The sequence below is a fragment of the Hemibagrus wyckioides genome, linkage group LG11, assembly GCF_019097595.1.
Source record: "Hemibagrus wyckioides isolate EC202008001 linkage group LG11, SWU_Hwy_1.0, whole genome shotgun sequence".
Lineage (NCBI taxonomy): Eukaryota > Metazoa > Chordata > Actinopteri > Siluriformes > Bagridae > Hemibagrus > Hemibagrus wyckioides.
The window spans coordinates 19,853,625-19,878,978 of record NC_080720.1 but is presented as its reverse complement, the minus strand read 5'-3'; the positions used below and the strand labels follow the sequence as shown (position 1 = coordinate 19,878,978).

At 38.9% G+C, this 25,354-nt stretch overlaps 1 protein-coding gene across 2 annotated transcripts; it reads right to left on the bottom strand.

The window, feature by feature from the left end:
- Positions 1–6,049: 6,049 nt before the first annotated feature.
- Positions 6,050–24,609, bottom strand: eya2 (EYA transcriptional coactivator and phosphatase 2). 2 transcript variants are annotated; one of them, XM_058403963.1, is made up of 16 exons: positions 24,237–24,609; positions 15,753–15,816; positions 15,601–15,635; positions 15,369–15,489; positions 14,841–14,957; positions 13,391–13,467; positions 13,016–13,196; positions 12,771–12,910; positions 12,352–12,435; positions 10,936–11,025; positions 9,128–9,186; positions 8,267–8,427; positions 8,028–8,142; positions 7,646–7,767; positions 7,450–7,550; positions 6,050–7,046 (listed from the first exon to the last, which is right to left on the bottom strand). In XM_058403963.1, exons 4-16 carry the CDS (start codon positions 15,469–15,471, stop codon positions 6,966–6,968), a joined length of 1,431 nt encoding a protein of 476 aa, XP_058259946.1. In that variant the 5' UTR covers positions 15,472–15,489; positions 15,601–15,635; positions 15,753–15,816; positions 24,237–24,609; the 3' UTR covers positions 6,050–6,965. The 2 variants fall into 2 exon arrangements, with proteins under 2 accessions (XP_058259946.1, XP_058259945.1); XM_058403962.1 differs by having other exon boundaries at positions 15,369–15,494; positions 24,237–24,607.
- Positions 24,610–25,354: the final 745 nt, after the last annotated feature.

Genomic DNA, 25,354 nt, shown 5'->3' with positions numbered 1-25,354 from the left:
TTTTTGCATGCCGAGATGCTTTTCTGCTTACCACAGTTGTAAAGAGTGATTCATTTAAATTATTATAGACTTCCTTGAAACTGAAACCACTTAGAACCCACAGAACTGTCCCTCACTCAATGTGTTTTATTTTTCACATTATTCTGTTTAAACTGTGTTGTGTGTGAAAATCCCAGGAGATTAATAGTTTATAAAATACTCAAACCAGCCTTTCTGGTAACAGTAACCATGGCACAGTTAAAATCACAGGAATCATAATTTTGTTTGAATAATAAATGAAGTTTGTGACCCTTATTCTGCATGATTTTATGCACTGTGCTGTGATCGGCTGATTGTATAAATGCATAATTGGGTTGGTGTAAAGGTGTTCCTAAAGTGGACAGTGTGTGTAGTTCTCTATATAGAAGAGCATTTATTCTAAAGAGTGTTTTAAAAAGAGTGATTTAAAATGCACCATTACTGGAAAAATCCATCTTAGTTATGCTACTGTACCAGCTTGATTTAAGTGATCCATCAGCCTGATGAATGCTTAAACTTGTTTAGCTTATTTATATCTTGGAAAGAACAAATTTCCAACAGTAATAGGAATATCATGCTCATTTTTTGTCTCTGAGGTGTGCATTAATTTTAGTGTCCATGATGAGGAAGTGTGAAGTGTGGGGGCCTGAATAGTGCAATTACTCACTGCTCACATCAAAAAACCCTGGGTCTGTACATTTTATCTACAGTCTCAGAGAAAAGGGTATGAAACTGTGTCTTTCCTTGTCACTTCATGTAGCATTCAATTTTTTTTTTAATTTTATTAAATTAAATTAAATTAAATTAAATTAAATTAAATTAAATTAAATTAAATTAAATTAAATTAAATTAAATTAAATTTTTATTTATTGATTTATTTACAAATTTGTTACAATGGTGGACATTAGGTTATTCAATTCAATCCAATACAATTTTATTTGTATAGCACATTTAACTATGGATATTGTCACAAAGCAGCTTTACACAAATATATAAATTAAAGAAACAAATTATAAATGTTAAATTCACTCCTAATAAGCAAGCCAGAGGTGATGGTGGCAAGGAAAAACTCAAGATATGAGAAAGAAACCATGAGAAAAAACAGGCTCAGAAGACTACTTAAATTGAATGGGGATTAATACAAACCTCAACAGGACGTCTGTGAGTGTAATAAAAAGCTTTAAGGCACAAAGTATAATTTTACACACTTAAGCAATGAGTCAACTAAAATAAAATAAATATATACTGAGTGGGTCCATGAAAGGTAATTTATAGTTAAAGGGTCAACATGTGCTTTATTGATTTATTATTTCTTTCAGTGTACAGTGATAGTTCACTCTTTGGAAGAATAGAGACTCTTTGGAGTATGTTTTGCTCACTTCTTGTCAGTAGCACAACAGATCATTTCACCTGACTTTATTCTTACTCACAATGACTCCACAGTTAATTCACTAACCCTTAACATTCATGGGCATTTAAAAGGATATAAATTGAGCCAATCACTAGAGGGCGCCGTCGATCATTAAAATAATGGACCCTGTCCAGGTTTCTGAGTCCACTGCATGCTGATGGACAACAGGACGATTAGGATGCTGCTAAAACACAAGCTCATCTTGAGTATTGCCAGATTTGATCGACAAGCTACAGTAGTGACACAAAGTGTACTTTTAGTCACTGTCTAGTGATCAGTTGAGAACAACTATGCCACAGAGGAGAAGAATAATCATCCACCCATGATCACAGCAGCCCAGATGTGCGGAGAGCTGAGGAGGCTCCGTCTCAGTAAAGCTGCAGGCCCAGATGGAGTATCTCCACGACTACTGAAGGCCTGCGCAATGGAGCTGGGAGACCGTTTACAGCGCATCTTTAACCTGAGCCTGGAGCAGGAGAGGGTACCTCAGCAGTGGAAAACATCCTGCATCATCCCAGTCCCAAAGAAACCATGCCCTGGAGAGCTGATTGACTTCAGGCCAGTCGCCCTGACGTCTCACATAATGAAGACCATGGAACGTGTGATGCTACAGCACATTAGGCCACAGGTCCACCACGCCCTCGACCCTCTGCAGTTTGCATACCAGGATAAGGTGGGAGTGGAAGATGCCATTACTTACATGCTACACAGATCCCTCTCTCACCTGGACAGCGGCAGTGGGGCTGTGAGAATAACTTTTTTGGACTTTTCCAGTGCATTCAACACCATCCAGCCGCTGCTCCTCAGAGACAAACTAACAGAGATGGGAGTAAGCTCACACCTGATCGTGTGGATCACAGACTACCTGACAGACAGACCTCAGTACGTGAGACTGGGGGATAGCAGGTCTGACACTGTGGTCAGCAGTACTGGGGCACCACAAGGGACTGTTCTCTCCGGTCCTGTTCACAATCTACACCTCGGACTTTCAGTATAGCTCAGAGCTATGCCACGTGCAAAAGTTTGCGGACGATACTGCTATCGTTGGCTGTATCAGGAAGGGACAGGAGGAAGAGACAGACAACTGATACAGGACTTTGTTGAAAGGTGTGATGTTAACCATCTGCACCTCAACACTACAAAGACCAGGGAGATGGTGGTGGACTTTAGGAGGCCCAGGCCTCAACCTGAGCCTGTTACTATCAACGGGGACAGTGTGGAGTTTGTCAAGACCTACAAGTACCTTGGAGTACAGCTGGATGAAAGAATGGACTGTACTGCCAACACAGACACTCTGTGTAGGAAAGGACAGAGCTGGCTGTACTTCCTAAGAAGGCTGGCTTCCTTTAACATCTGCAAAAAGCTACTGCAGATGTTCTGTCAGACTGTTGTGGCGAGTGACCTCTTCTATGCGGCAGTGTGCTGGGGAGGCAGCATAAAGAAGAAGGACGCCTCATGTCTGGACAAGCTGGTAAGGAAGGCGGGCTCGATTGTAGGCTCAGAACTGGACAGCCTGACATCAGTGGCAGAGAGGAGGGCGCTGAGCAGGCTCCTGTCCACTATCAACTGCATCCACTGTACAACATCATCTCCAGACAGAGAAGCAGCGTCAGTGACTGCCCTGCTCCACTGACAGACTGAGGAGGTCGTTCCTCCCCCATGCCATGCGACTCTTTAATTCAATGTGGATGGGAGGTGGGAGGAGTCAGTGCTGACACTATTCTCTCTATACTGGACTGTACAATAAAACACACACTACACACAATACACTCCAGTTTATACAGAACTCTCAATAAACTGAGATTTGCACAAGACTCATAAACATGCAGTTTTTGCACATAACAGTTTTTGCACATCGACTAGGTCTGTAACTTTAAACACTTGTTTTGCACATTACTTATCTTGTTTTTCATCTCATTCTCCATATTTATTCCTAAATCTCTGTATTTAGTATTTTTCTGCTATATTTTGTCATATTGTTATATTCTGCTATATTTTGTAATATTTCATATTTTATTATTTGATATATTTTTTGTTACATTTTATATTTCTGTTATTTGATACACTTTTTGTTATATTTTGTACCCTAATTTGGGTATTTTAATATTTTTGTTATATTCCTTCCTATTTTATCTATTACCAACAGTATAACACATACAGTATAACAGTACAACAATATAAGCCATTCTAAAGTATATAGAATTAATCTTCAGCTACATTTAAATTAATTAATTGTACACCAGATCCTCATTATTATTATTATTATTATTATTAGTAGTAGTAGTAGTAGTAGTAATAGTAGAAGTAGTAGTGGGTTTGGGTTTTCATCTATCTATCTATCTATCTATCTATCTATCTATCTATCTATCTATCTATCTATCTATCTATCTATCTATCTATCTATCTATCTATCTATCTATCTATTTATTTTCACTATTTATTTTTAGAATATGAATGAAACCAGGGAGTTGATGATGGATTTAGAAGGAGGTGATGGGAAGATGTAAAGATAACTTGTTACTGCAGATTGGTATCAGAAAATGTGCAAAATGCTCAATAGTGTAAAGAAAAAAAACACACATATGATCAAATCAAAGGTTTTTCACTTCTTCCATAGAAAATTCTCAACTCAATAAATGATTAGCGCTCATATGCAATAAATGATATTTTGGGTTTAATACTGGAATATTTGGTAAAACCTCCTCTGGAGCTAATTCCTGTTATGTTTGAGGAAATGCTACAAAACATGTAGAGGAATTCTGGAGCACTTCTCCAGACAGAACATTTCAAGCTCTTTCATAGTTATATTTTTTTGCATGCTAGCCAGCTTCTTTAGATCAAATCACAGGTTTTTACAATAGAGCTCAAAGCTGGAGAATGACATGGCAATATATACATTTTGTGACCCACAACCATTTCTGTACTGACTTATATTTGTTGGCATCATTGTCACACAAGATTTAAAGTTACTAGTATGGACTGTCTATCTAATTTGACAATGTTAAGCTGGTTAGCTGGTATGCTGGATTTTAAAATGGATGACGGTGTGAACTGTTCTCTGAAGGTGTTTTCTTTCCAGGGTAACCTCAAGATATACTGGAAAGTGGTTTCCTCCCTGTAACAAGAATCAAGCTCAAAGACACAAACATATCGGGAGTTAAAAGAGGAACTTAAGAATACCAAAAAAGTGGCAAATATTACTGATCTGTTGCTTCTTGTATTACATTTACGTTTAAATTTTGACCATGACATCATTTCACAGGCCTGAAATACTGACATAACAGTTACATTAACATGAACTAAATGCTCTGAAACAGTTAGATAATCATTCTGTATTATTACTTAATACACTATATTGCCAAAAGTTTTTGGGCACCCCTCCAAACCTCACCACCAACTCACTCATCCATGTCTTTATGGACCTTGCTTTGTACACTGGTGTATAGTCATGTTGGAACAGAAAGGGATCATCCCCAAACTGTTCCCACAAAGTTGGGAGCATGAAATTGTCCAAAATGTCTTCGTATGCTGAAGCATTAAGAGTTCCTGGAACTAAGGGGCCAAACCCAACCCCTGAAAAACAACAACTGAATTCAATGATTTGGAGGGGTGTCCCAAAACTTTTGACAACGTGGTGCTTAATGGACAGATGAGTTATGATGTAACTATTATGCCTGACCAGTATACTAGATGGCAAACTTATTAGTTGTGTTATCCCATTTGAAGCTTTAGCACTTTTTTTCATTTCTTGAGCTTCCTTCCATATTCTGATTTTCCCCTGAAGATGGCGCTCTATGAAATGCACAGAAATCATAACTGCCCTGAAGGCAGCTTCTCATTCAGTCTTAAGGATGTTCCTTTTTCCTTGGGGGTATTTTGATAGATGTTACAATGGAGTTTCAACAAGTGAGACTTGTACTAATTTGATTACATTTAAAAACACCTTTTATGACAGTAACAAAGACCTTCAAGGCGCTTGGAATTTGTTTAACTAGATATGAAACAGAGCAGGTATTTTTCCTTTTCACTGACTGCAGTGGATCGAGTTAAACATTTTGTATACACTTGTGTTTCTTCCCTGTACATCCAAATAGATTTGGCAAATAAATCAGAAATTTTGTAAAGCTGCTTTGTGTTACTGTTAAAAATGCTATAGATAAATTTCCATCAGAAAAATATTCTTAAAGTTCAAAAAAATCCTTTACTCATTGTCTTGCATCGGTCTGCAGTTACATTAGATGACACATTAGTCCATTGGTTTAATGCAATTAATTTATTTATTTTTTTTATTGTTCTATCATATTGACCCAACAACAAATCAACAATAAAACCATATATACAAATAATAGCTAGGAGGACAGGCAGTGTAAAAGGCACATGCAATTCAAAAGACAACCGTACAGATTCCATACAGGAAAGAAACAAACATATAAACTTCAGTAACGTTGACAGAAAGAGAAAAAAAATCAAATGTACATCCAGTAACAAATATTACAGATCACCGTGGTCCAGGCACATAGTGAAGAGGAATGAAGGAGATATTTTCTAGTGCTTAAGAAATCACCTCACAAAAATATTTATAAGTTACGTAGATGATTGTCACCTTTCTCAATAGATTCAGCTTTGTACTTTGGCTATTGTTGGAATTAGTTATAATGTTATCTTGCACTGGCTTTTTTTTTTTTTTTTTTTTTTAAACGTGTTATTAAATAGTATATAGTATTTTAGAGAAAGAAATAAATTGAGTGGACTATCACACAGATTCATAAACATTTCTTTAATTTTTCTTTTTACCTAAAAGTTGGTTTACCTAAAAGATTGGATCAGTATCTGAATCAGTAACATAATCAACACATTATTGCATTATTGATAGAAATGATCAGGAAAACTTACAAATTAAAACTGTTATATCTACATATTTCCCAACTGATTTTCAGTCATACAGATAATTCCCCCAATTGTGCTTTATTTGTTTAAAAAGAATTTTATTGTATTTCACAGTTGTAAAAAAAAAAAAAAGTTGATATTTTAATAGTACTTAGAGGAAAAATAAAGAGCGTATCATTTTTCCTCATAAAGCGTCGATGCAGAATAAGTCTCTGAGTGAGATATGAAGAAGTCTCCTCTACGACAAACAACAGCAGCTGCTTGTGAATTCATAGAAAACATAAATATTTGCACATTTTGTTTTTTTTTTAAATCCAAAACCTTACCTTTCGCGTCGCACATGATACATAAAAATTTGTCCTGAAGTCATGTTGTCTCATATCAATAAGCACAAACTTTTTTGGTCCTTTAAAGCACTCTGGTCTTAAAATGATTATTATTGTCTCCAGTGCAATGTGCCATTGTATAAAACTGCTGTCACAAACAGAAGTAAAAAGGGAAAAGAAAAGTGTTTTCTAAACTGATTCGGAAGAAACAGGTTTTCTGTATGTTTGTAACTCCTGGCTGATTGGTCCTGCAGTTCTTGGCTTGGCCACGTGATTACAGCTAACCAATTCAAATGAGAGATTTGTGTTCAAGTTTCTGCCCTCTAGAGGTAGTCCAACTCTAGTGCATGACTCAGTGCCTCCAGGTCTGCTCTGCATGTTACCCTCCAGAATGGCATGTTTTTCTGTAAGAAATTAGGGATAGAGTTAATGCTCACATAACAATACGAGGTATCCATCTTAATGAATGAATGAAAACTGCATAGCTATGAATAACTTTAGACTTTAATGGAAAGTCCAGATTCATTACTTCTTTTCCTCTCTACGCAACAGTTTACATTTTATCCGAAGCACAAAAGAGAAAAATACTAGTGGTTTAAATATTAAAAAGGTTTTCTTTGTGACAAGTTAGTGGTTAGTTGAGTGTTCATAGAAGACTTGAGTCTTATATAATAATGGATTCTGCTGACCGGAATCTGTTCCAAAACAGCATTAAATGCAGAGAATGTTCAAATATCTTGGAATTAGGATTTCTTCAAGTACGATCAATGACGAAATGGAAATAGTATTAGGTTTTCTGAATCTTGCCTTCTTTGCCACAGTTTCCTCTTCTACTCCATCTCCGATTACCACATACACGGCTCGCCTCCCGAACCTCTGAGTCACCCTCTCAAAACAGCTCTCTTTACCTGAACAAAATGATGCACAGCGCAAGCTCACATTTCTGTCTCAGTTCATGTTTATCCAAAGGTGTTTCCTGTTAGTTTAGCAAAAGGGCACATACCAGTTTTGGTGGCACTGTAAATGTTTTCGATGGGAAAAGCTCCTCCCAAACCATAGAGCAGCACTTTGGAAAGAGCTGGGATCAGCTGAGTGGTGGTGACCATCACGTTCACACAGTTTGGTCTGAGAGAAAGAGGAAGCAGAGATGACAGTGTTCATTAATTCAGCAACTATACAATTATAGTTTCTGAATTAGAAGAGAGCAGAAGGCAATCTAGTGTCAAGTGTCAAACATAAGTCATTCCAAGCATTAAAGGAAGACTTCATTCAAAATCAAATGTACATGGCTAGCTTAACTTAATCTTTGGACTATTTTAGCAATGTGTATAAAAATAGAGTGCTTGAAAATGCTGCCATTTATTTTCTTGGTGAGTGCTTCTCACCTGGAGTTAATAAGAGCTAGAGCCTTTAGAGCCTGCGTAAGCCACAGATCAGTCAAAACCTCCATTTCTCGCCTCAGCTGAAGCCATTCCTCTCGCTTTGGACTCCCCAGCAAACCTGCCAATCAAAACCCACAATAATCAAGTGAAATTCTAACACTGTGGCACACAAACAATGAGCTTTAATGCTGTTGACAGCTCTAAAGTTATTAATTCTTGCTTACGTTGTAGAGTTTATTTACCTCCTACATTATTCTTGAACGTGTTGTAGATCTCTTTTACTCGCCGGTAGCGGAAGGCCAGTTTCCTCATCCAGTCGACGCCGCCATGGACCCCTGAGCCTAAGCACAGAGCACTGCCTCCGGCTGGACTCTGGAAGCCGTCTGTTCCAAAGTTATATGTGCTACATACATATACACAAGAAGAAATACAGAAAAAAAAAACATGTGAAAGGTTTGCCAGAACCGGTGCAACTTAAGATTCCTTCTAAAAGTTCACTTTGTGGTTTTAGACCAACAGCATGGTTATCCTACTACTTGATTTACTATCGAGGTTGAAGAAAATGGTTGGAAACCCGTTCATGTTTCATAAGCAGGAAAAAAAAGTCTAAATGATTCATATAGGATTCGTCCTATGAGAGTCCTATGAGGGCTGAGTTATTCTAAAACAAATGAAAATAATAAAATTAAACAAACAAAATTAACCAAATACACAGTCAATGTCTGAATTAACTTCTTACTTCATTGTTTTTACATTCGTCACTTTACTATGAAACTTTCCTATTCTTTTAACTATAGTTACTAAATAATGTGTGTAAAGATAAATAAGAGCAGAAGAAGATGAGTAAGAGAAGATTAAAGGGTTAAATAGACCACTTTGGCTGACATGACAAAAAATGCATATCAGCAATAGGAAACAGGGATTGCTTCCAAAGTATGTTAAAAAACAATAGGTATAATTCCTAATATGGCAATGGTATGCAGCATGAAAAAAAAGCTGGCAGTTTTTATGGGGTATATCATTTATTTTATTGGAGATCCTAATATACTCCACGGCAGTCTCCCTGTGAGACTATACCAGCATTATGAGGGGAACCACCATACCTCAAGTCCTGTCCGTTGTCATCTGAGGCCACATCATCGATATGAACTTGGTCACATTCCTGTGAAATTAAAGGAAAGTGGATATGTTAGAGTGGTAGATGTGTTTCAGCCGGGCAGGGGGGTACTGTGTATGGGCAGGTTTGCCCTCTATAGAGCCTTGGGGAATGATAGAGTAAGTCAGGAATATATATATATATATATATATATATATATATATATATATATATATATATATATATATATATATATATATATATATAGCTGCTAAGACCCAAGACATTCAGGCGCCTCCAACAGGGGATCAAATCGGGAGACTTCCTGAAGATGACAGCAACATACCTTCTTAACCTGACAAGTCTTAATCAACAATGCAGATTAGCCATATTCTTGAGTAATACTGCATTGCCAATAGCAAAAAAATATTGTCAAGATGACTTGTCACTCTTATCTCTCTCTTTCTCTCACAAACACACACAAGCACTCTTTCTTACTCTTGCTGTTCTCATATTTCAGTTGGTCTGAAGGCCGACACTACCTCATAATGCACTCATATCTCTGCAGACCTCCTCAGACACTGCACACACACGCATCCACTCTCTCTCTCTCTCTCTTTCTCTCTCTCTCTCTCTCTCTCTCTCACCACAAATCCTTGATCTACTGAACAGGTCTTACCACCCCCCCCCCAAAAAAAGACTTAATGTAATAAATGCAATATTCATTATAGTCCATAATACTTTAAGTAGCAGTTGGGGTTAATTATTTCAGCAGAAAAGACATAGTTTCGAGCCAAGAACAAAAGAGCTAATACATCAATCAGAACATTTTTTCCTCTTCCCAGGCTTTTTCTCTTCCCAGGCTGCCAGAGGTGAATGGAGATGAGATAAATCAAATAGGTGTGTCTGACCAGTGAAAAATGGCTTGTGAGTAGAGGTGAATGCTCTTTGAGGGACCAACCCCCTAAAAAAGGGCACAAGGGTGTCATTAAAACCTGTTGACGAAATAATTGTGTGCTCTCTCTCTCCCCCACCCCTGCCCCACTATAATCTGTTGCTCCTCCCCAGGACAAATTTTCCTTTCAGAGTTGGCCACACACCCATAATTAACACCTCAAAGTTTGGGCTCCTCCTCCAAAAGCAGAATTTAATCCCCTTCTTTGTCTTCTGCCAAGGCAGAGGAATGCTTCAAAACAGATAAAAAGAGAGGAAAAAAGTACAGACGTTGTCTCCAGGGTCCTCACAATGCTATATGTGGGTCTCTCGGGTTTATGTGCATTACATTTAAATCGGGATTTTCACTGTGGTAATTAATTCATCAAAACATTCACACTTAAAAAATCCCCAGAGTGTCATAATTACAGGATGTTTTCTAATTACACTTTCTGCACTGTCATATCAAACGTCATGGTATAATGGACTGCAAACGTTTACACACCCTAAGGACGAAATAGAAAAAAAGACAAAGCTATTTGTTTAAAATAACTGGATCTTTGTTGAGCTTTTGTTCCTTCATTATAACAGGTGAGAAATCCATTTTTGTATCTACCTTCAATCTCTTTCCTTCAAGCAACTTTGAAATCTCTCAACTTCCTTTTATTTGATTCTGCCAGACTGAAACTTTTCATGTCTTTCCTGGAAAGTATTTTGTCTTCCCATTATTTTTGTATCAACCCATTCTTCAAGATGTTTATTTTTCAACCCCCCTCCCATTTCCCCAGCAACAATGGGGGATACAAACTTATGCATTCAATTACACTCTGTGTAATAATATATGCGATAACTGCCATACAAAGGCTTAGGGTTTTTCCTCACCTCCAGGTCATTGAAGAAGAGTCGTGAGTCTGCCAAGTTGAAGATCATCTCCTCCATCCACAGCCCCAGAGACACAGCTTTAGCTGAGTCCTAAAACATGACATGAGGCAGCTCATTGTAATTATACTGCTCAAATTGTCAAAAGAAGTTCATTAGTAGCATGAACTGTGTTCTCTGTTTATACAGAACTATCGGGAGCATGGCAAAACAGGTTTCTTTCTTTGCCCCAGTTCGTCCGCATTCATGTCAATCACTTGGAAATGCCATGGTTTAGTCAGTATGTCTCTCTCACACAGACACAGACAGACAGACAGACAGACACACACTACATACTATGTGCAGCTGCTAATGTTAACTTCACAGTTTAGCTCAGGGTGCGTGCTGACACTAGCTGAGTAATTATGTAGCTTGGTGCCAGGCCAGGGCAGGTAGTTAACTGGTGCTTTACATTTGGCAGTTAATCAAGCCGCAGGTGTCAGCCAGAGGTAAGTGTCAGATTAACACAAAGGAAGAAAGACAGGATCCATCCCTACCTCCCCACCCACACAAAGTTCAAGCAAGGGGGTGTGGGTGACAGAGGTTCGGGTTGGGGCCATAGAGAAGGCAGTGCCTCCTTTAATTAGAATAATTACCTACTTTTAAAATCAAATTATCGTAGGGTGTTATTGACTGTTTTTTTTAAAATAAAAGATACCCTGCTTCATAACTACAGTATAATGAAAAAAAAAAAGAGCTGGAAGCTACTGTTTTTCGTTTATTTAGGGGGGAGTCAGTTAGAAAGAAAAAAAAAATCTTGGCCTCCACTAAAATTTGCACATTAAAAGACCGTATATGGTGCTTGATGATGAATGAGATGCCAAAACGGCTCTAATGAGAAAGTTAAAATCCTGCCGTGCTCTACAGTTCACCTCAGCCTCAAAAATGCATTAAAATGAGGTTCTTTCAACACGTAGATTGGCTTTCTGCCCTGTAGCTCTGGCCTCACCACAGGCAAAACCCAGGCCAAACACTTGTTTACTGTGACAGCTTTTATAACTTTGAATTTCCAGAGAAGTTCTATACTTTTCAACCGATGAATAACATTCGTATTAAACAGGACATCCAGTTCCTTTTATGAACTGAGCTTAAACAATCATAGCGCTCTGTCTGGCAGCAAGAATTTTCTCATTAGACATAACAAACCTGTTCCTCTACAATTCAGATCCAAGGATTATTATTATTTATTTATTATTTATTCTTTACAGTTTATAGCTCACAGTTAGAAAAGTACTACACAAACATGATTACTGTGCACAAACTGAACATGTAGTACAATAGGTCCTCTTGTGCAGTACAATAAAACAACTAATTACTGTCAAAGAACTGAAGGAGGGACATTCCATTAGTCAGAGCTAAAGTAATAGAACAGGTTTGTACCTTGCCGAAGCGTGTGGAAAAAGAGCCGGTGAGAAGTGAGTGGAAAATGATGATGGTTTCATCCAGGTCCCAAATAAACACTCTCTGCGGGTGCACACACACACACACACACACACACACAAACACACAACATTAAACAGTAAAGAAATGCAAATAGTATCTGTGGGCTGACTATGTGATTATGGCAAAACAACAACTTTCATCTTGTTTTATAGACACTAAAAATACAAGTCAACACTTTAGTTCACTCCTTGTTGACAACTGGTCCTGAAGCAAAATCTCTCTCCTGAGCACTACACAGTGAATACTACAATGCTACTCTGTTTTCTATGATGAAAACCATTTGTGGCTTGTTTATTAGACAGATATATCATGATAGCTTGACTAGTGTGAGTGAGACCACAGAGCAGCCTGTGTACCTCGATTTCTGAGTCCAGTGGGGGTGCGGGGTCATTGGCCCTCTTCCTTCCCCGCAGCTTTCCATCCGAGCCGCGTCTGGCTGGACCTCCTTCCTGCTCCTTTCCTGGGGTTGGAGGGCTAGGGGGCGCGTGATACTCCCCTGTTACACACCAACATTTTTTTATTGCCAAGAAGATCTCATTCTGATATAATAACAATGCAGTATACTTAACACGTTGTTCATTTCTGTGCTGTTTGTCTTTACCTGGATGGGACTCTGGGCTGTGACTGGTTGTTACAGTAGGATGTTCTGGATGCTGATAGGGAATTGCCGTGCCAATGGTTGATGGACTGATGTTACTGCTTGTGAGGTAGGGGTTGTTGTAGTGTGTATTATAGTATGGTGAGTACTGGCTTTGGCCATAAGTGGAATATGCTGTAAAATCCTAATAAAAACAAGAGTAAATTACAGTAAAATGCCTTTGTTACAGTATTAAAACACATGTGTTTGGTTTATTTTAATTTTGTAATTAGAAATTCTGTATAATAAGTGTGGTTCATGGGTTACAGTTTCACAGTAATTCTGTTTTCATGCAGCCTGATGCTGCAAGTGGTGTGCTTCCTTACTTGAGCCACTCACCTGCTGTGTAGGACTAAATGGCGTTGAGCCTGTGATGGCATTCGATCCTTGGAAAATTCCAGATGAAATACTGCCACCTGGAAAAGGAGCACACAGCCAGCCTTTAGGACACCATTCAAAACTGCCTGTGGTATGAAATTCATTCTACTTTCCCCCCCGGCTCCTAGCTCCAACACAAACAAAGAGATGCACCAGAAATGCAAAAGACAGAGACACCAGCATGACTGCATGGGGATTACTAAAACAAAGGCATTTATAAGGCCTTGGTTAAGTTATGACTAAAAAATCCAAAGAGGTAAGAAAAAGTGAGTTGAGTGAGAGAGTATCCATCACTGCTATCAGTAGAAAGTGAAGTCTGCTATAGTCCCCCCACTCCTTTCCTCACTCATTCCCCTTTTTTCAGACTTTCTTTAGATGAATGGCTGTGCTTGGACAAATCTCATAGGAAGCAAACAAAAGCCTTCAAAAGGGGAAAGGTGGGGGACTGAGAGCCATGTTTCTGATTTTCCTGCAGTGAAATGCAGGGACCTTTGACATGCACAGATGGGTTATTTATTTTAAGCTATATCAGGTCTCCTGTTAAAATTTTCCTATAAGTCACACAAAACTACCATGACCAGATCTATTAGAAACATATCTATTACATGAGACGCTAGAGTACTGTAGTGGATTGGACCCTCTAAGAACCATAACCTAAATCCATCAGAACAATATCAATTAAGTTCTGCTTATTCTTTAATCACCTTTTAAACTGTGCACCATACAAACCTGAACATAACAATAAACATGCCTTCTCTTTCACCTTCACTATCCTTATCTTCAATTTAAGTAGCTCTTAAGGAATGAAAACATCCTAATACCACTTCAACTTTCACCTTAGCAGAGAGAGGTCAATTTCATGGTGTAATTGCAGCCATAAAATGTGCTGGGTTGAGGCAGGCAATGGGTGTCCGTGGACTGAAAGGACAAAGGATACGGGGGTGTTGGGGTGGTGCTGGTGGCCTGTGCCACTCACATCCATGCAAACACTCCACCAACGGGGTGTGTGTTGTGATGGGGAGCAGCAGAAGGGCTTGACCCCCAAGAGAGGAGAGAGACGGCTGACGCCAGGGCCCCAGACCGCAGCTAATGGAGAACAGGTGTGGTGAGGGGCAGAGAGAGAAAGAGAGAGAGAGAGAGAGAGAGAGAGCAGACAGACAGACAGAGAGAGGGGCCAGGATGGGCCATAGCCAGCACCTGGAAAAGTGTGTGTGGGGGTGGGCTCGGAATTCACAAACCACCTATCAAACAGCTTTTATCAGCCAAGAAATACAGTGTGGGCGAATACATATGTGTGTGTGTGGGGGCGGAGTCACAAGGGGTCTTGTTAATTATCCTGGAGCAACACGCAGAGGTCAGACGAACTCACACACTCACAGCAGAAAAAATAAGAGCTGACTGGACGACTGACCGTGTGTGGAGTAACTGTAAAGGGCTTGGCTAGGAGGTGTTCCGCTGAAGTTGGATGTGTAGCCAAGCAGACTGCTTTGTCCTGGCGAATGACTCAAGCCGTCTTCTGTTTTAATATCTGGACAAAGACAGAGAAAGAGAGGAAAACACTTATTTTTTTAAAATACAAAAGAGAGTTGAGTACCTCAAAGCCAAAGGCAATAAAATTTCCAGTGTTTCATATAATTTACTAAACAGCCCTGGCAGATAAAAAGAGAAGCAGCACTCTCTTTTAGCTTTTATTACGTAGAGCTCAAAATGTCAAGAATATTCCAAAGAGTTGTTTTTTTTCTTTTTCTTTTTTTCAGTCAAACAGTACATCTGAGTTTCTAGAAGCAGAAAGTCTAGACCATAACATTTATTTATCTAAAAAAATTCATTTTAAGAGCTTATTCAGGTCTGCATAGCATTGCTAGCCTTACAGCAAATGTAGGAGCTCAGTTCAAACTCAGTATGTGATTTGTGAATGCATTCATGCCACTGTACTCACTGTAGGGTGGCACACTGTAGCCCTGGGTGTGATGTGTGTAGTGTGTGTATGGGCCTGCAGGCTGGATCGCAGGGCTGTACTGTGTCTGTCCGTAAGCAGCCATCACTTATCCTTGAAACAGCTGCACTAGAAAAAAGATGGCAAAATCTTAATTCACTTCACACATTCATATTAATTCCATTTATTTTTGACTAAATCTCATAAACGTGCAGCTGAAATATGAAATACTTACATGCCGTAATAAGTGAAAGCTGATATATCAAGCCCCTGACAGCAAAATGTATCAAACAAAATATAAATAGTAAATTTCAAGAACATTTGCAGACAATAAAGAGCAAATTTATGGGAAAATATGGGAGATGCATGTACAGTAGTAAATCTAACCTGTCAGTAAGGGCGGCTAGTCGTTTTTCTCTTTTCCCCCCTTATTCTCTCAGCTCCTTGCCATCTGAAACAAAACAAGCCGACAAGCTCAATGAGAAGCAACGCCCCATACAAAGTAACAATGTGCTGTGGTACAGTAAATCCACAATACCTGTGAATACTAACTGAAATGTCTGTGACCTTATTTGCCAGTTGCGGAAAATTACAGATGGCAATATGCTAACAGACGGTGTTGTTCAAGGCACCTGAGTTTTACATGATTATTATTCCGTCACACAGACAACACTGAGATGGTTGTTTGCATGAACCTGCCTGGTAAGATTATGTTACTGAGAAGAGAACAATGCTTCACCTCGCTTTCATAACACAGCATAATCTGTCAGAAAAACCGCAGGCGTCGCGATATGTCAGCAGCTTGATGAGTAAAGGCAGAACAAGAACAAGTCAATACATTGCAGTTCTTGTACCCCTCTGTTTTGTGCAACTAGGAGTGGGAGGTTTGGATGGTCTCTAACAAAATGGCAAAATGGTAGTGGAATATATTTGAGGGGAATGGTGGGAACGGGGGTCATGATGGACATGTCCGTGTCTTTGTAATGCTTTCGTGTCTTTTTAATTATACAAATCACTGGTAAGAAGGAAATATGAAACACCAGACATGCCTCTCACCTGTCTATGGCTTACTTTGGAACTTAAGTTTTATTGAGCAACTGAAAGTGTGAGTCGAATCTGAACAGATTGTTCAGAACAGATTTGGTTCCCTGACGTTTGCTTTGAACAAGCACAAGGCACTCCCTCAGGGATAATCGATCTGACCTGGTCAGGCTACTGTGGCCTCTGATCTGCCAGAAGACCGAGACTCAGTCTCAGACACATGAGCACAACATCAACATCATTTCCGAAGCTGTAGATAAGTGTTATCTTTTTGTTTCGCCTTTTACACGATCTAGGATCCTCTCTCTATTTCACTCTGCTACTGAGATTGGACATAGAGGATGCACAAGAAAGAGCACAGGTATCATTAAGCAGGCTACGTTGCATCAGATCCATTTCACATATTCAGCTTGTTTTGATAGAAATCATGCAAATTAGGAATATAATAGCCTATACTTCAGCAAGACTGCACACGAAGGCTTTGCGACCGCATGGTAATGTCACGCACGTGTGACTCATTAATTTAATCTGTTTTTTTTTCTTACTAAATCACAGCATCTGTAGTGTAATGTGACAGTAATGGGTAAACAGTAATACAACTGCTTCAGTGAGCATGAGCGAATAACAACTATACATAATACATGCATTAATGTTTAACAGTTATAGTGGGAGCTGGCTTAGTGTAATGCAATCTCTAAAGAAAAGGGTCTGTGTGCAATTCTGAACTGACAAAAATAATACATTTTCAGCTTATACACAAAAATACACTGTTAAACTGTACATCTAATTTTCAGAAAGTATATAAGAAACAGTATTCAACCATTAGCTAAAGCAAAGGTCTGTTTTTTTGTATATTTGTGTATCCAATCACACACATTACACCATATGCGTCAAACTGCTTCAGATTCCTGGTTATCAACACTGACTCATCTTCTCCAGGCGCAAGGATACAGGGGGTTCATACTCTGGCCTTTTTAGAACAACACAACACCTGCTGACTCACCCCAGAGAAAGTCAGAGAGGTGGGAAGGGCCTCTAGAGGCGGTCAAAAACAGTAAATAAAGAGAAGAAGTGTCAGCATATATGGAAAACTGGTGTCAGGGACATCCAGTGGTATCCTGACTTCCTCGCAAAGTTCTCGCACTGCACAGCGTGTTTCCTGGTACACGCCTGTCCCGGAGAGACAGGGCATGAGAAAGATCAAGCCAGCCACTCTGCACGGGGGTAAGTTGAGCTAAAACAAACCCTGCATGGGGCAGAGCGCTTCACCTGGCTTTAGCCCTGTTCTGCCGGAGCAGCCTTTTTTCACGGGTATCACCTTCCATACACAGTCTTACTCTGTATATCACTGTGACCTGTCACATTCATATCTCTGGTTTAACTGGAACTAAATTAAAATCGTAAACCATAAAATAGTCCTTTAAACACTGAACAGATACCGGATACCATAAACAGATAACAGTCTTTTTTTAAAATGGTAAAATATGTGTGTCAACGCCTGGTCGATACTTTGCGTAAATGAAGAAGTCACTATGGCAGTTCCTCTCAACGAGTGGTGCGCCAAGGTTAAAAGGGCATGCTGGGTAACTACGAGGTGAATCAGAAGCCATGACTTTACCATATGGCGCACTAGAGTCCGCTCCTTCTGTGCTTATCTAGGACCATCTCTCTGTATCTAAACCTCAATCTGAACATTTAAAAAAAAAAAAAAGGCACATATGGCACTATGCTGCTGGGACTATTAAAGGTCTGTCCCATTTCTTAACGGGTTATAGAGAGGGACATGGTGACCCCGTCACACAATGCCAAAGTGCTGTGGCCCTCACACACACACATGCACACAAGTCAGATCAGACATCTGGTATTAATGTGTAGAATTAGGGTCATACATGATAAGGCATGTTTTCATTGAACCCTTATGTGCTGAAAAGGTTCATTTCTTCTTCTTCTTCTTAAAAAAAAAAGAAAAATAATAAGTGTCACAAATAAAAAGTTTTATAAACCAACCTTTACTCAGATTTAAGGCTGTAAACAACAACCTAATCTCATAGTAAACAGCTCTAAACAGTTCTGTGTACATGTCCTTATCTAAGCTTATTCTATATTATTTCCCACAGGATTATTTTTCAGCATACAGATTCATATCAGAGCATTGTGCATGGACATAATGTAACTATAATAACTCGCTTAATATTCTATTTAAATCCAACAGACACCCATGTGTTCACTGTGTCCTTTTAGTACTTCACAGGGCTTCCTTTTGTTCTGTCACATAATTTCATTAAGTTTCTGTTTAATCGTGCATTATTGTGATGTTGATGCTTTTTGTGCTTACAATATCTTTTTTTTGTCTGAAATTTCTTTTTGTCATTCTCACCAACAGCTCATCCTTATTCAGCTTATTTTGGAAAAACTGTGAAATATCTGGATATTTGGATTACTTCTTTATAACTAGCAATATCAAATTAAGTATGATTTTTATTACTATTATCACCGTAGATTTCAATTGCTGTATCATGCTAATATAGGACATGCACTGATGCATATACACACTCACACTCATATTCTCGCGGCTTGCGTATGGCTGCCTGGCTGAACAGCGCCTCTGGGCTTTTGCTCGTCTGCAGCCTTTGAACCCCGACTCTCATAAATAAAGTCTCCAGGCCGCACACGTCCGCTCTTTAGGCAGCTAATGGGAGCAGATGTGGGGGGTGATAACGGCCCAGTAATGGCCTCCTGAGATGACTTATACACCACGCTTACCTCATTGCCGGGGGATTTCATTAACACTAGAGCACAGCAGAGCATGGGAACCCTGACAACTCCCTCTCTCTGTGTCAATGAAGAGAGAAATACATTATTACTACTCCATGACTCATTTAGACCCAAATCAACACTGCTGTGTTTAATTCTAGCTTTATACTGAGAGGCAGAGGTTATGGATATTTCAGCTCAAGAGTGTTTGACTTTAATGAATTATTTACACTGACCTTTTTGTACTCTGTCACGTAACCAAGGAAAAGCAACAGGAATTAGCTGAAAAATCCAAAAACTAAAAAAAAAAACAACAAAAACACCACATACCTCATGCGAGACTCACAACAAGCTATCGCCTTTCTCTCTCTGAACAGCTTTTTAAATTTATTGGCTGCGGTTATTAAAAACGCACAACTCAAAGGCTGCCACCTCCCTGGCCACTGGTGTGTGTGTGTGTGTGTGTGTGTGTGTGCACGCGTAACACTAGCTGCCTGTCATGGTGGGCTCCCTTTTCCACATGACAGCTTCCGAAAGTAGAAAGGTTGCTTTCATGCCAGCTTTGGTGGACAGGAGCCCTCTCTACTCCCATCATCTCGATGCAATACTCCCACCCTGTCCTCCCCCATCCCCTGTCTGTAATCGACCCCTTGCATTCAGTCCTCTCACTGTCTCATCAGCCTGTAGCCGTCCACCCCGTTCCCCCCCCACCCCCACACCCCGGGTCAGCAGAACGCTTCGGTTCAGCAGAGCACTCTCCCCTTGAGCAGTGCCCCGAGACGTGGGGCAGAAGACGGGGACAGCTGGCAGACCTCCCAGAAGCCATCTTATGTGAGCAGAGAGAGCAGGGGGGGACCTGCCCGGTCAGCCGGTGGTCTCGTTCCCAGGTAACACATCTGGTGCATTCCGAGTGGGAGAACAGCAGAGATACAGTCAATTAGACAGAGATAAGTGTCCAGCTCTGCGTACTGAGATCCTCTTTTCAAGCTGTTCGTTTTGAGATCTACTCCCAAACGCTGCAGTTGCACTGTCACACTGATGTACAGCTGTGAAAAACAAATGGCATCGCATATCGTCCTGAGGGGCTTTCTGTTCATTTCAAACTCAATCCACACTGGCTGTTTAGATAAAGCCACACAAAAGATTCATCCAAATACACAAACTAGCAAATGTGCAGGCACTTTTGGTACGACATAAATGCTGAAGGCAAGAAAAATACGTAGTTCCCTCCATTAGCAGACTTTTCGGATACACTTGCTCTTGCTCTAGGCTCACTCTCTAATCTGGCTGGGACAGTGACTGAGTGATATATTACTTTATCAGACAAGGACTGTTGAAAAATGGCTTGCTTATTTTGGCCTGAGGGACATACCCGTGTGTACACTTGCTGAGGAGCCAGGGAAATGGAAAAAAAAGAAGCTTACACAGGCAAACTAATTTGTTTAGATTGAATAAAAGCCAAGTTTTTTTCTCCAGTCATTGCCTTTGCAAGCATTTTTAAAACAGGACAAAATAGAGACAGAGAGCTGGAGATTAAAAAAAAAACCCATTCGTTATCAGTTCTCATCATTATCAGTTACGTACGGATAGAGGTGTCATTTTGTTGTGATGTATTATTTTTCTCTTTCTTTCAGAGGTTGGGAAGAATGGTAGAATAAAAGAATGTTCGCATCAGGATGTGAATATGATGCTCATGTGAGTGTGAAAAGAAAAGAAAAGAAAAAAAAAAAAACAGAATAGATCTACACTGTGATGCATATCTTAAAGACTTTTACAGCTGGCGTATGCTGGAAGACTAGGATAGGTCAAATCAGGATTATAGAAGAGTGTGTGTATGGGTGTGTGTGTGTGTGTTTAAACACTACCCCCCAGGCAGCTCATGAAGGAATATAATAGCTGAGGACCATTTCTGTGGACTGTAAGCTAGTTCACACACACACACACACACACACACACACAGATTGTCTAATTCCACATCATTAGCAATTGTTTTACACAAATCCCCTCTTTGTTCTTTACATACAAATGACAATGATCCCTTTTTTCTGTTGCTGTTGTCAGGTGAAAACAGTGAAATGACTGTTTAAAAAAAATCTTACCAAAAAACAATGGACAAAGCCGATCGGAAATGAATAAATTTTCCCAAAAAACAGCGACAATACAAGCTCTTATTGGTGATTTAAAATAGGAAGTATAATTTCACTTCAGACAGTTATAGCTTTAGGGCTAACACCGACATCAAGCAATGTTTTTGATCAAAGAGAGAAGTTTAAACAAAGTTCACTTCTCTGTGGTCGGGTTTCTTCCTATACCATTGTAGGAACAACAGACAACACTTAGACGCTATTCTTTAGGTGGAAACTAAAGACCCTGAAGTTCCACAAGCATGCAGTGCAGCTCTACCAATTTTACTTGAATAATTTATTACAGCAAGACCTTGAAATTATAAGGATCTATCTGACAATTTTGTCATTTAAAGATACCGAGCTGAAAGCTCTTTTTGTTGAAAGTTTTTTTTTTTTTTTACTGTCAAGCAATATTAACAATTTATTCACCTAAACCTGTTTACTATTATTTAAAACATACAGTTAATAAAAATAATAATAAATAATAAAATAATAAAAAATAGATATATATATAAAAAAAATTAATTTCAAATTACGTTTTTTTTTAAACGTAAATACTAAACCGTAATAATCTATTTTTGTTGCAAAGATTCCGAGTAAAAAGAAATTCAGGCTTTGTATCTGAAAGGTTCACTACTTTATTTTTCCCAATTTAATGACTAGATAAAACAAAAAGCTGGGATTTAGCAGCGTGTAACAGAAAGTAATAGTCACATGTGTGTGATGATGTGGCACAGAGCTAACTCAAAACAACAGCACTCATGACGTATCAGATTCACTCTGTCAATTCTCACTGGACTTCCAGAATAACTCGTTGGGTAGCAGCTAAATATTTTGCTCATTACTGCTGAGAATATTTGCCATCTGGGGCCTAGAAGCAGAGGATCAGTTGGTTATTTAAAGCAAAGCTGCAGTTCAAGGCCTTCAGCCTCACCTCGAAACGGAGGGGTTAACGCCGGCCGCCCCATAAATGAAACGAATGCTGATAAAGTCAGGAAGAGCTGCGCTTCCTAAGAAAATATTTATCATTCCAGCAACCTTTGGCTACAGAGGACTTTAAGAATTAATTTGTGTTTTCATAAGAGGGGGTGCTGAGGCCAGGCAGGATGAAGCATTCTCCACACTCGTGAGTCCCAGATCCAGAACTTGTGCAGTTTATTCACAATTTATTAGGGTCAGTAATAAGAACCATGAACCAAAGAAAGAGCTTAAAAATAGAGGAAAGAAGAATGAAGAATGAAATGAGGTTGAATGTTTCAGGACCAAGAAACATCGCAGCGTACTGCAGTCTGCTAAGAGAGATGTTATTTTTGGAAATTTTTTATCAAAAATTAAATTTTGGATAGAAGGACAGATTTCAGCTGATTTATGTACTTTTTTTTAAGAGAGAAGAAATAAAGGAAAAGAATAATCTGGCACATTAGCTGTTACTTTTTATGTCTATTATTATTATTATTATTATTATTATTATTTGCCTGCAATAAAATTTGACTTGTCATTTATTGTGTGCAGTTATTTGTTCACTGGCAGTACATAATTCTTCTGATTATTATATCATACTCACATCTACATCCTTCTGAAAATATACACATTTAATTAAACAGGAAATTTATCCAACATGGAATTTTTGTGCGTGACAAGCATATAAAGCTGGGGTAGTGTAAGCAGCGGTCTAATCAGGAAAGAAAGGAAACCCAGAAGAGACCTTAGTCTCTGCTTTCTATCCACACAGAAGGGGAAAAAAAGTGAGTTGGCGTTTGTTTTATTGTTTCTGAAGCGTTCCGTCCAGCGCAGGCTGTTTCAGCGTGGGGTTCGGGATGTGGAACGGAACCTGGTGTTTGTGTGTGTGTGAGTGTGTGTGTGTGTGTGTGTGTGTGTGTGAGGGGGATGTAATGTGTAATTGTGCAAAAGTGATTTGAGTGCTAGCCACAGGAAGGTGAAATGGATTTAAATTGGGGGATGTGAGTAGACCTTGAAAAGTATGAATGGTCGTCATTGAAAAATGCTTAGCAAGGCACCCCGAAAATTACATTATTAGTTCGCTGGCTTCAAATATTTCTTCAGTGAGTTTGGATTATTCTTCAGCCTGAAATTACGCTTAAGCGAATCTTCCTCTAACATCATAAACACTGAACTATGTGAGAGAAAACATTCATACTGGTAATAAAGAGAAATGCAAAAAATATTCCATGGAATTTTTGCTGAGGAAAAAAAAAATACTTATGCATCGGCAATACAAACACACTCAAACTGGAAAATTAAATTAAATTAAAGCCAGTTTTCTGGGAAGAAAAAAATACCAGTCTTAAATTATCTTAAAATTTATAACGACTTATTTTACAGTACCTCGTGTAAGGCATTTTAGCTTCAACACTGACTTCCCTCAGCATGTTTACAACAACAACAAAAAAAAAAGGTAATCTGGTACTTTCAGATTCAAGCGTTTTTTTTTATTTTTATTTTTTTATTCCATTAATTTCCCTACATTAAATTGAATACTTTAAATACTAGGAGCGTAAACATTGAAAATACACTTAACAATTGAAAAAAAATAAATAAATAAAATGAATTCACAGAGGATTTTTAAAGTTAGCTTGTTTTAGAATGAATTCACAGACGATCAAATGATGATGGTATTTGTCAGTCCTGGGACTTCATTATAAATTAAAAACAAAACCATTTGACCATCTTGGATGAGATGGAGATGAATTTTGGAGATGGAAAGTCATTTAATCTCGCAGCAGACTTACATTTCGATTATTATAAAAATAATACTGTTGTGAAAGACTGAGAGAGAAACAACTGGAGTGCTGAAACCAAAGTAGCAGCAGCTTGGCATTGCACGACAGAGATACACAGTTAAAATCATATATATATATATATATATATATATATATATATATATATATATATATATATATATATATATATATAAGCAGGTAAAACTCACCCTCTCTGTAGCAACTCAGGTGAAGAAATCAGTCTTCAGAGTATCGTCTCCATTCCAGCTGCAACTACAAAAATTGTGAAATAAATGGTCCGTGCGCGTGACAGGACCGCTGACAGGCAGTGTGTAGTGAGCCGGATGGCAAACTAAAGCTCAGGTCCAAACATTATCTACGCCACAAAGGCTAAAAGTAAACGGCGTTATCGCCGACTGACCGTTGTGTAAATAAAAGATGAGGCTCGGAGTGTGTTGTCTGAGTGATTAGAGAGCGAGTGAGTGAGCTTTGTCCCTCCTCCGCGCTGAAACAAGAGCAGTGTGTGCGCCACTGACAGAAGCGCTGTGAAGAAATATGCTAAATAAACGAGCGACCTGTGGTCCCTCCTCCTCCTCCTCCTCCTCCCTTTCAGCGCGTCCTCTGTATGCGGCTCTCTCTCCCCACTGTGTGTGTGTGTGTATGTGTGTGTGTGTGTGAGTGTTTGCTTGGGTGGGTGTTAGTGATGTGTCACTCGCGAATGATTGAGTCCTCTGTTTGAGTCGATTCTTTAAGAGGTTTGAGAGCTATCAATTATTTGAATCGTATAAATATATATAAATTGCAATTCAGTCTAAGATAATTTTGTTAATTAAAAAAGCAGGGCACGATTTCAAGAAACAGTTTCAGCGCTATACAAACACCGCGTATTATTTTTGTAAAATGGCAATAAACCCACTTTGGAAGCCGAAAGAGTCGACTCTTATGGGTGAGGTGAGCCAAGTGTCCTGACTCAGTGAAAAGATCCGGAATTCCCATGACCAGTGTAAGTGTGTGTGTGTTTGCATGCAGAGGTGTTTATAGACATCTAATCAGTTTACGACACTAAATTAAACTACTTCACCAAAAGCCATAGTATAGCTGTTTACCTTCACACACTTTATACCTGCCAAGATAACTCATTTGTAGGCTTCAAAGTGTTTTATTTACTTAAATACTTTCCTTTTTTTTTTTTTTTTTTGCTTAAATTACTCCTGTTTTAATTACACTTGTGGCCACAATTAAATCTGGTTCTAAGCACAAGCATCCCCAAACAAGTGTTTACAGACTGCACTCTTTTTCCAGTCCACTTTAAATATTTTACTGTCAT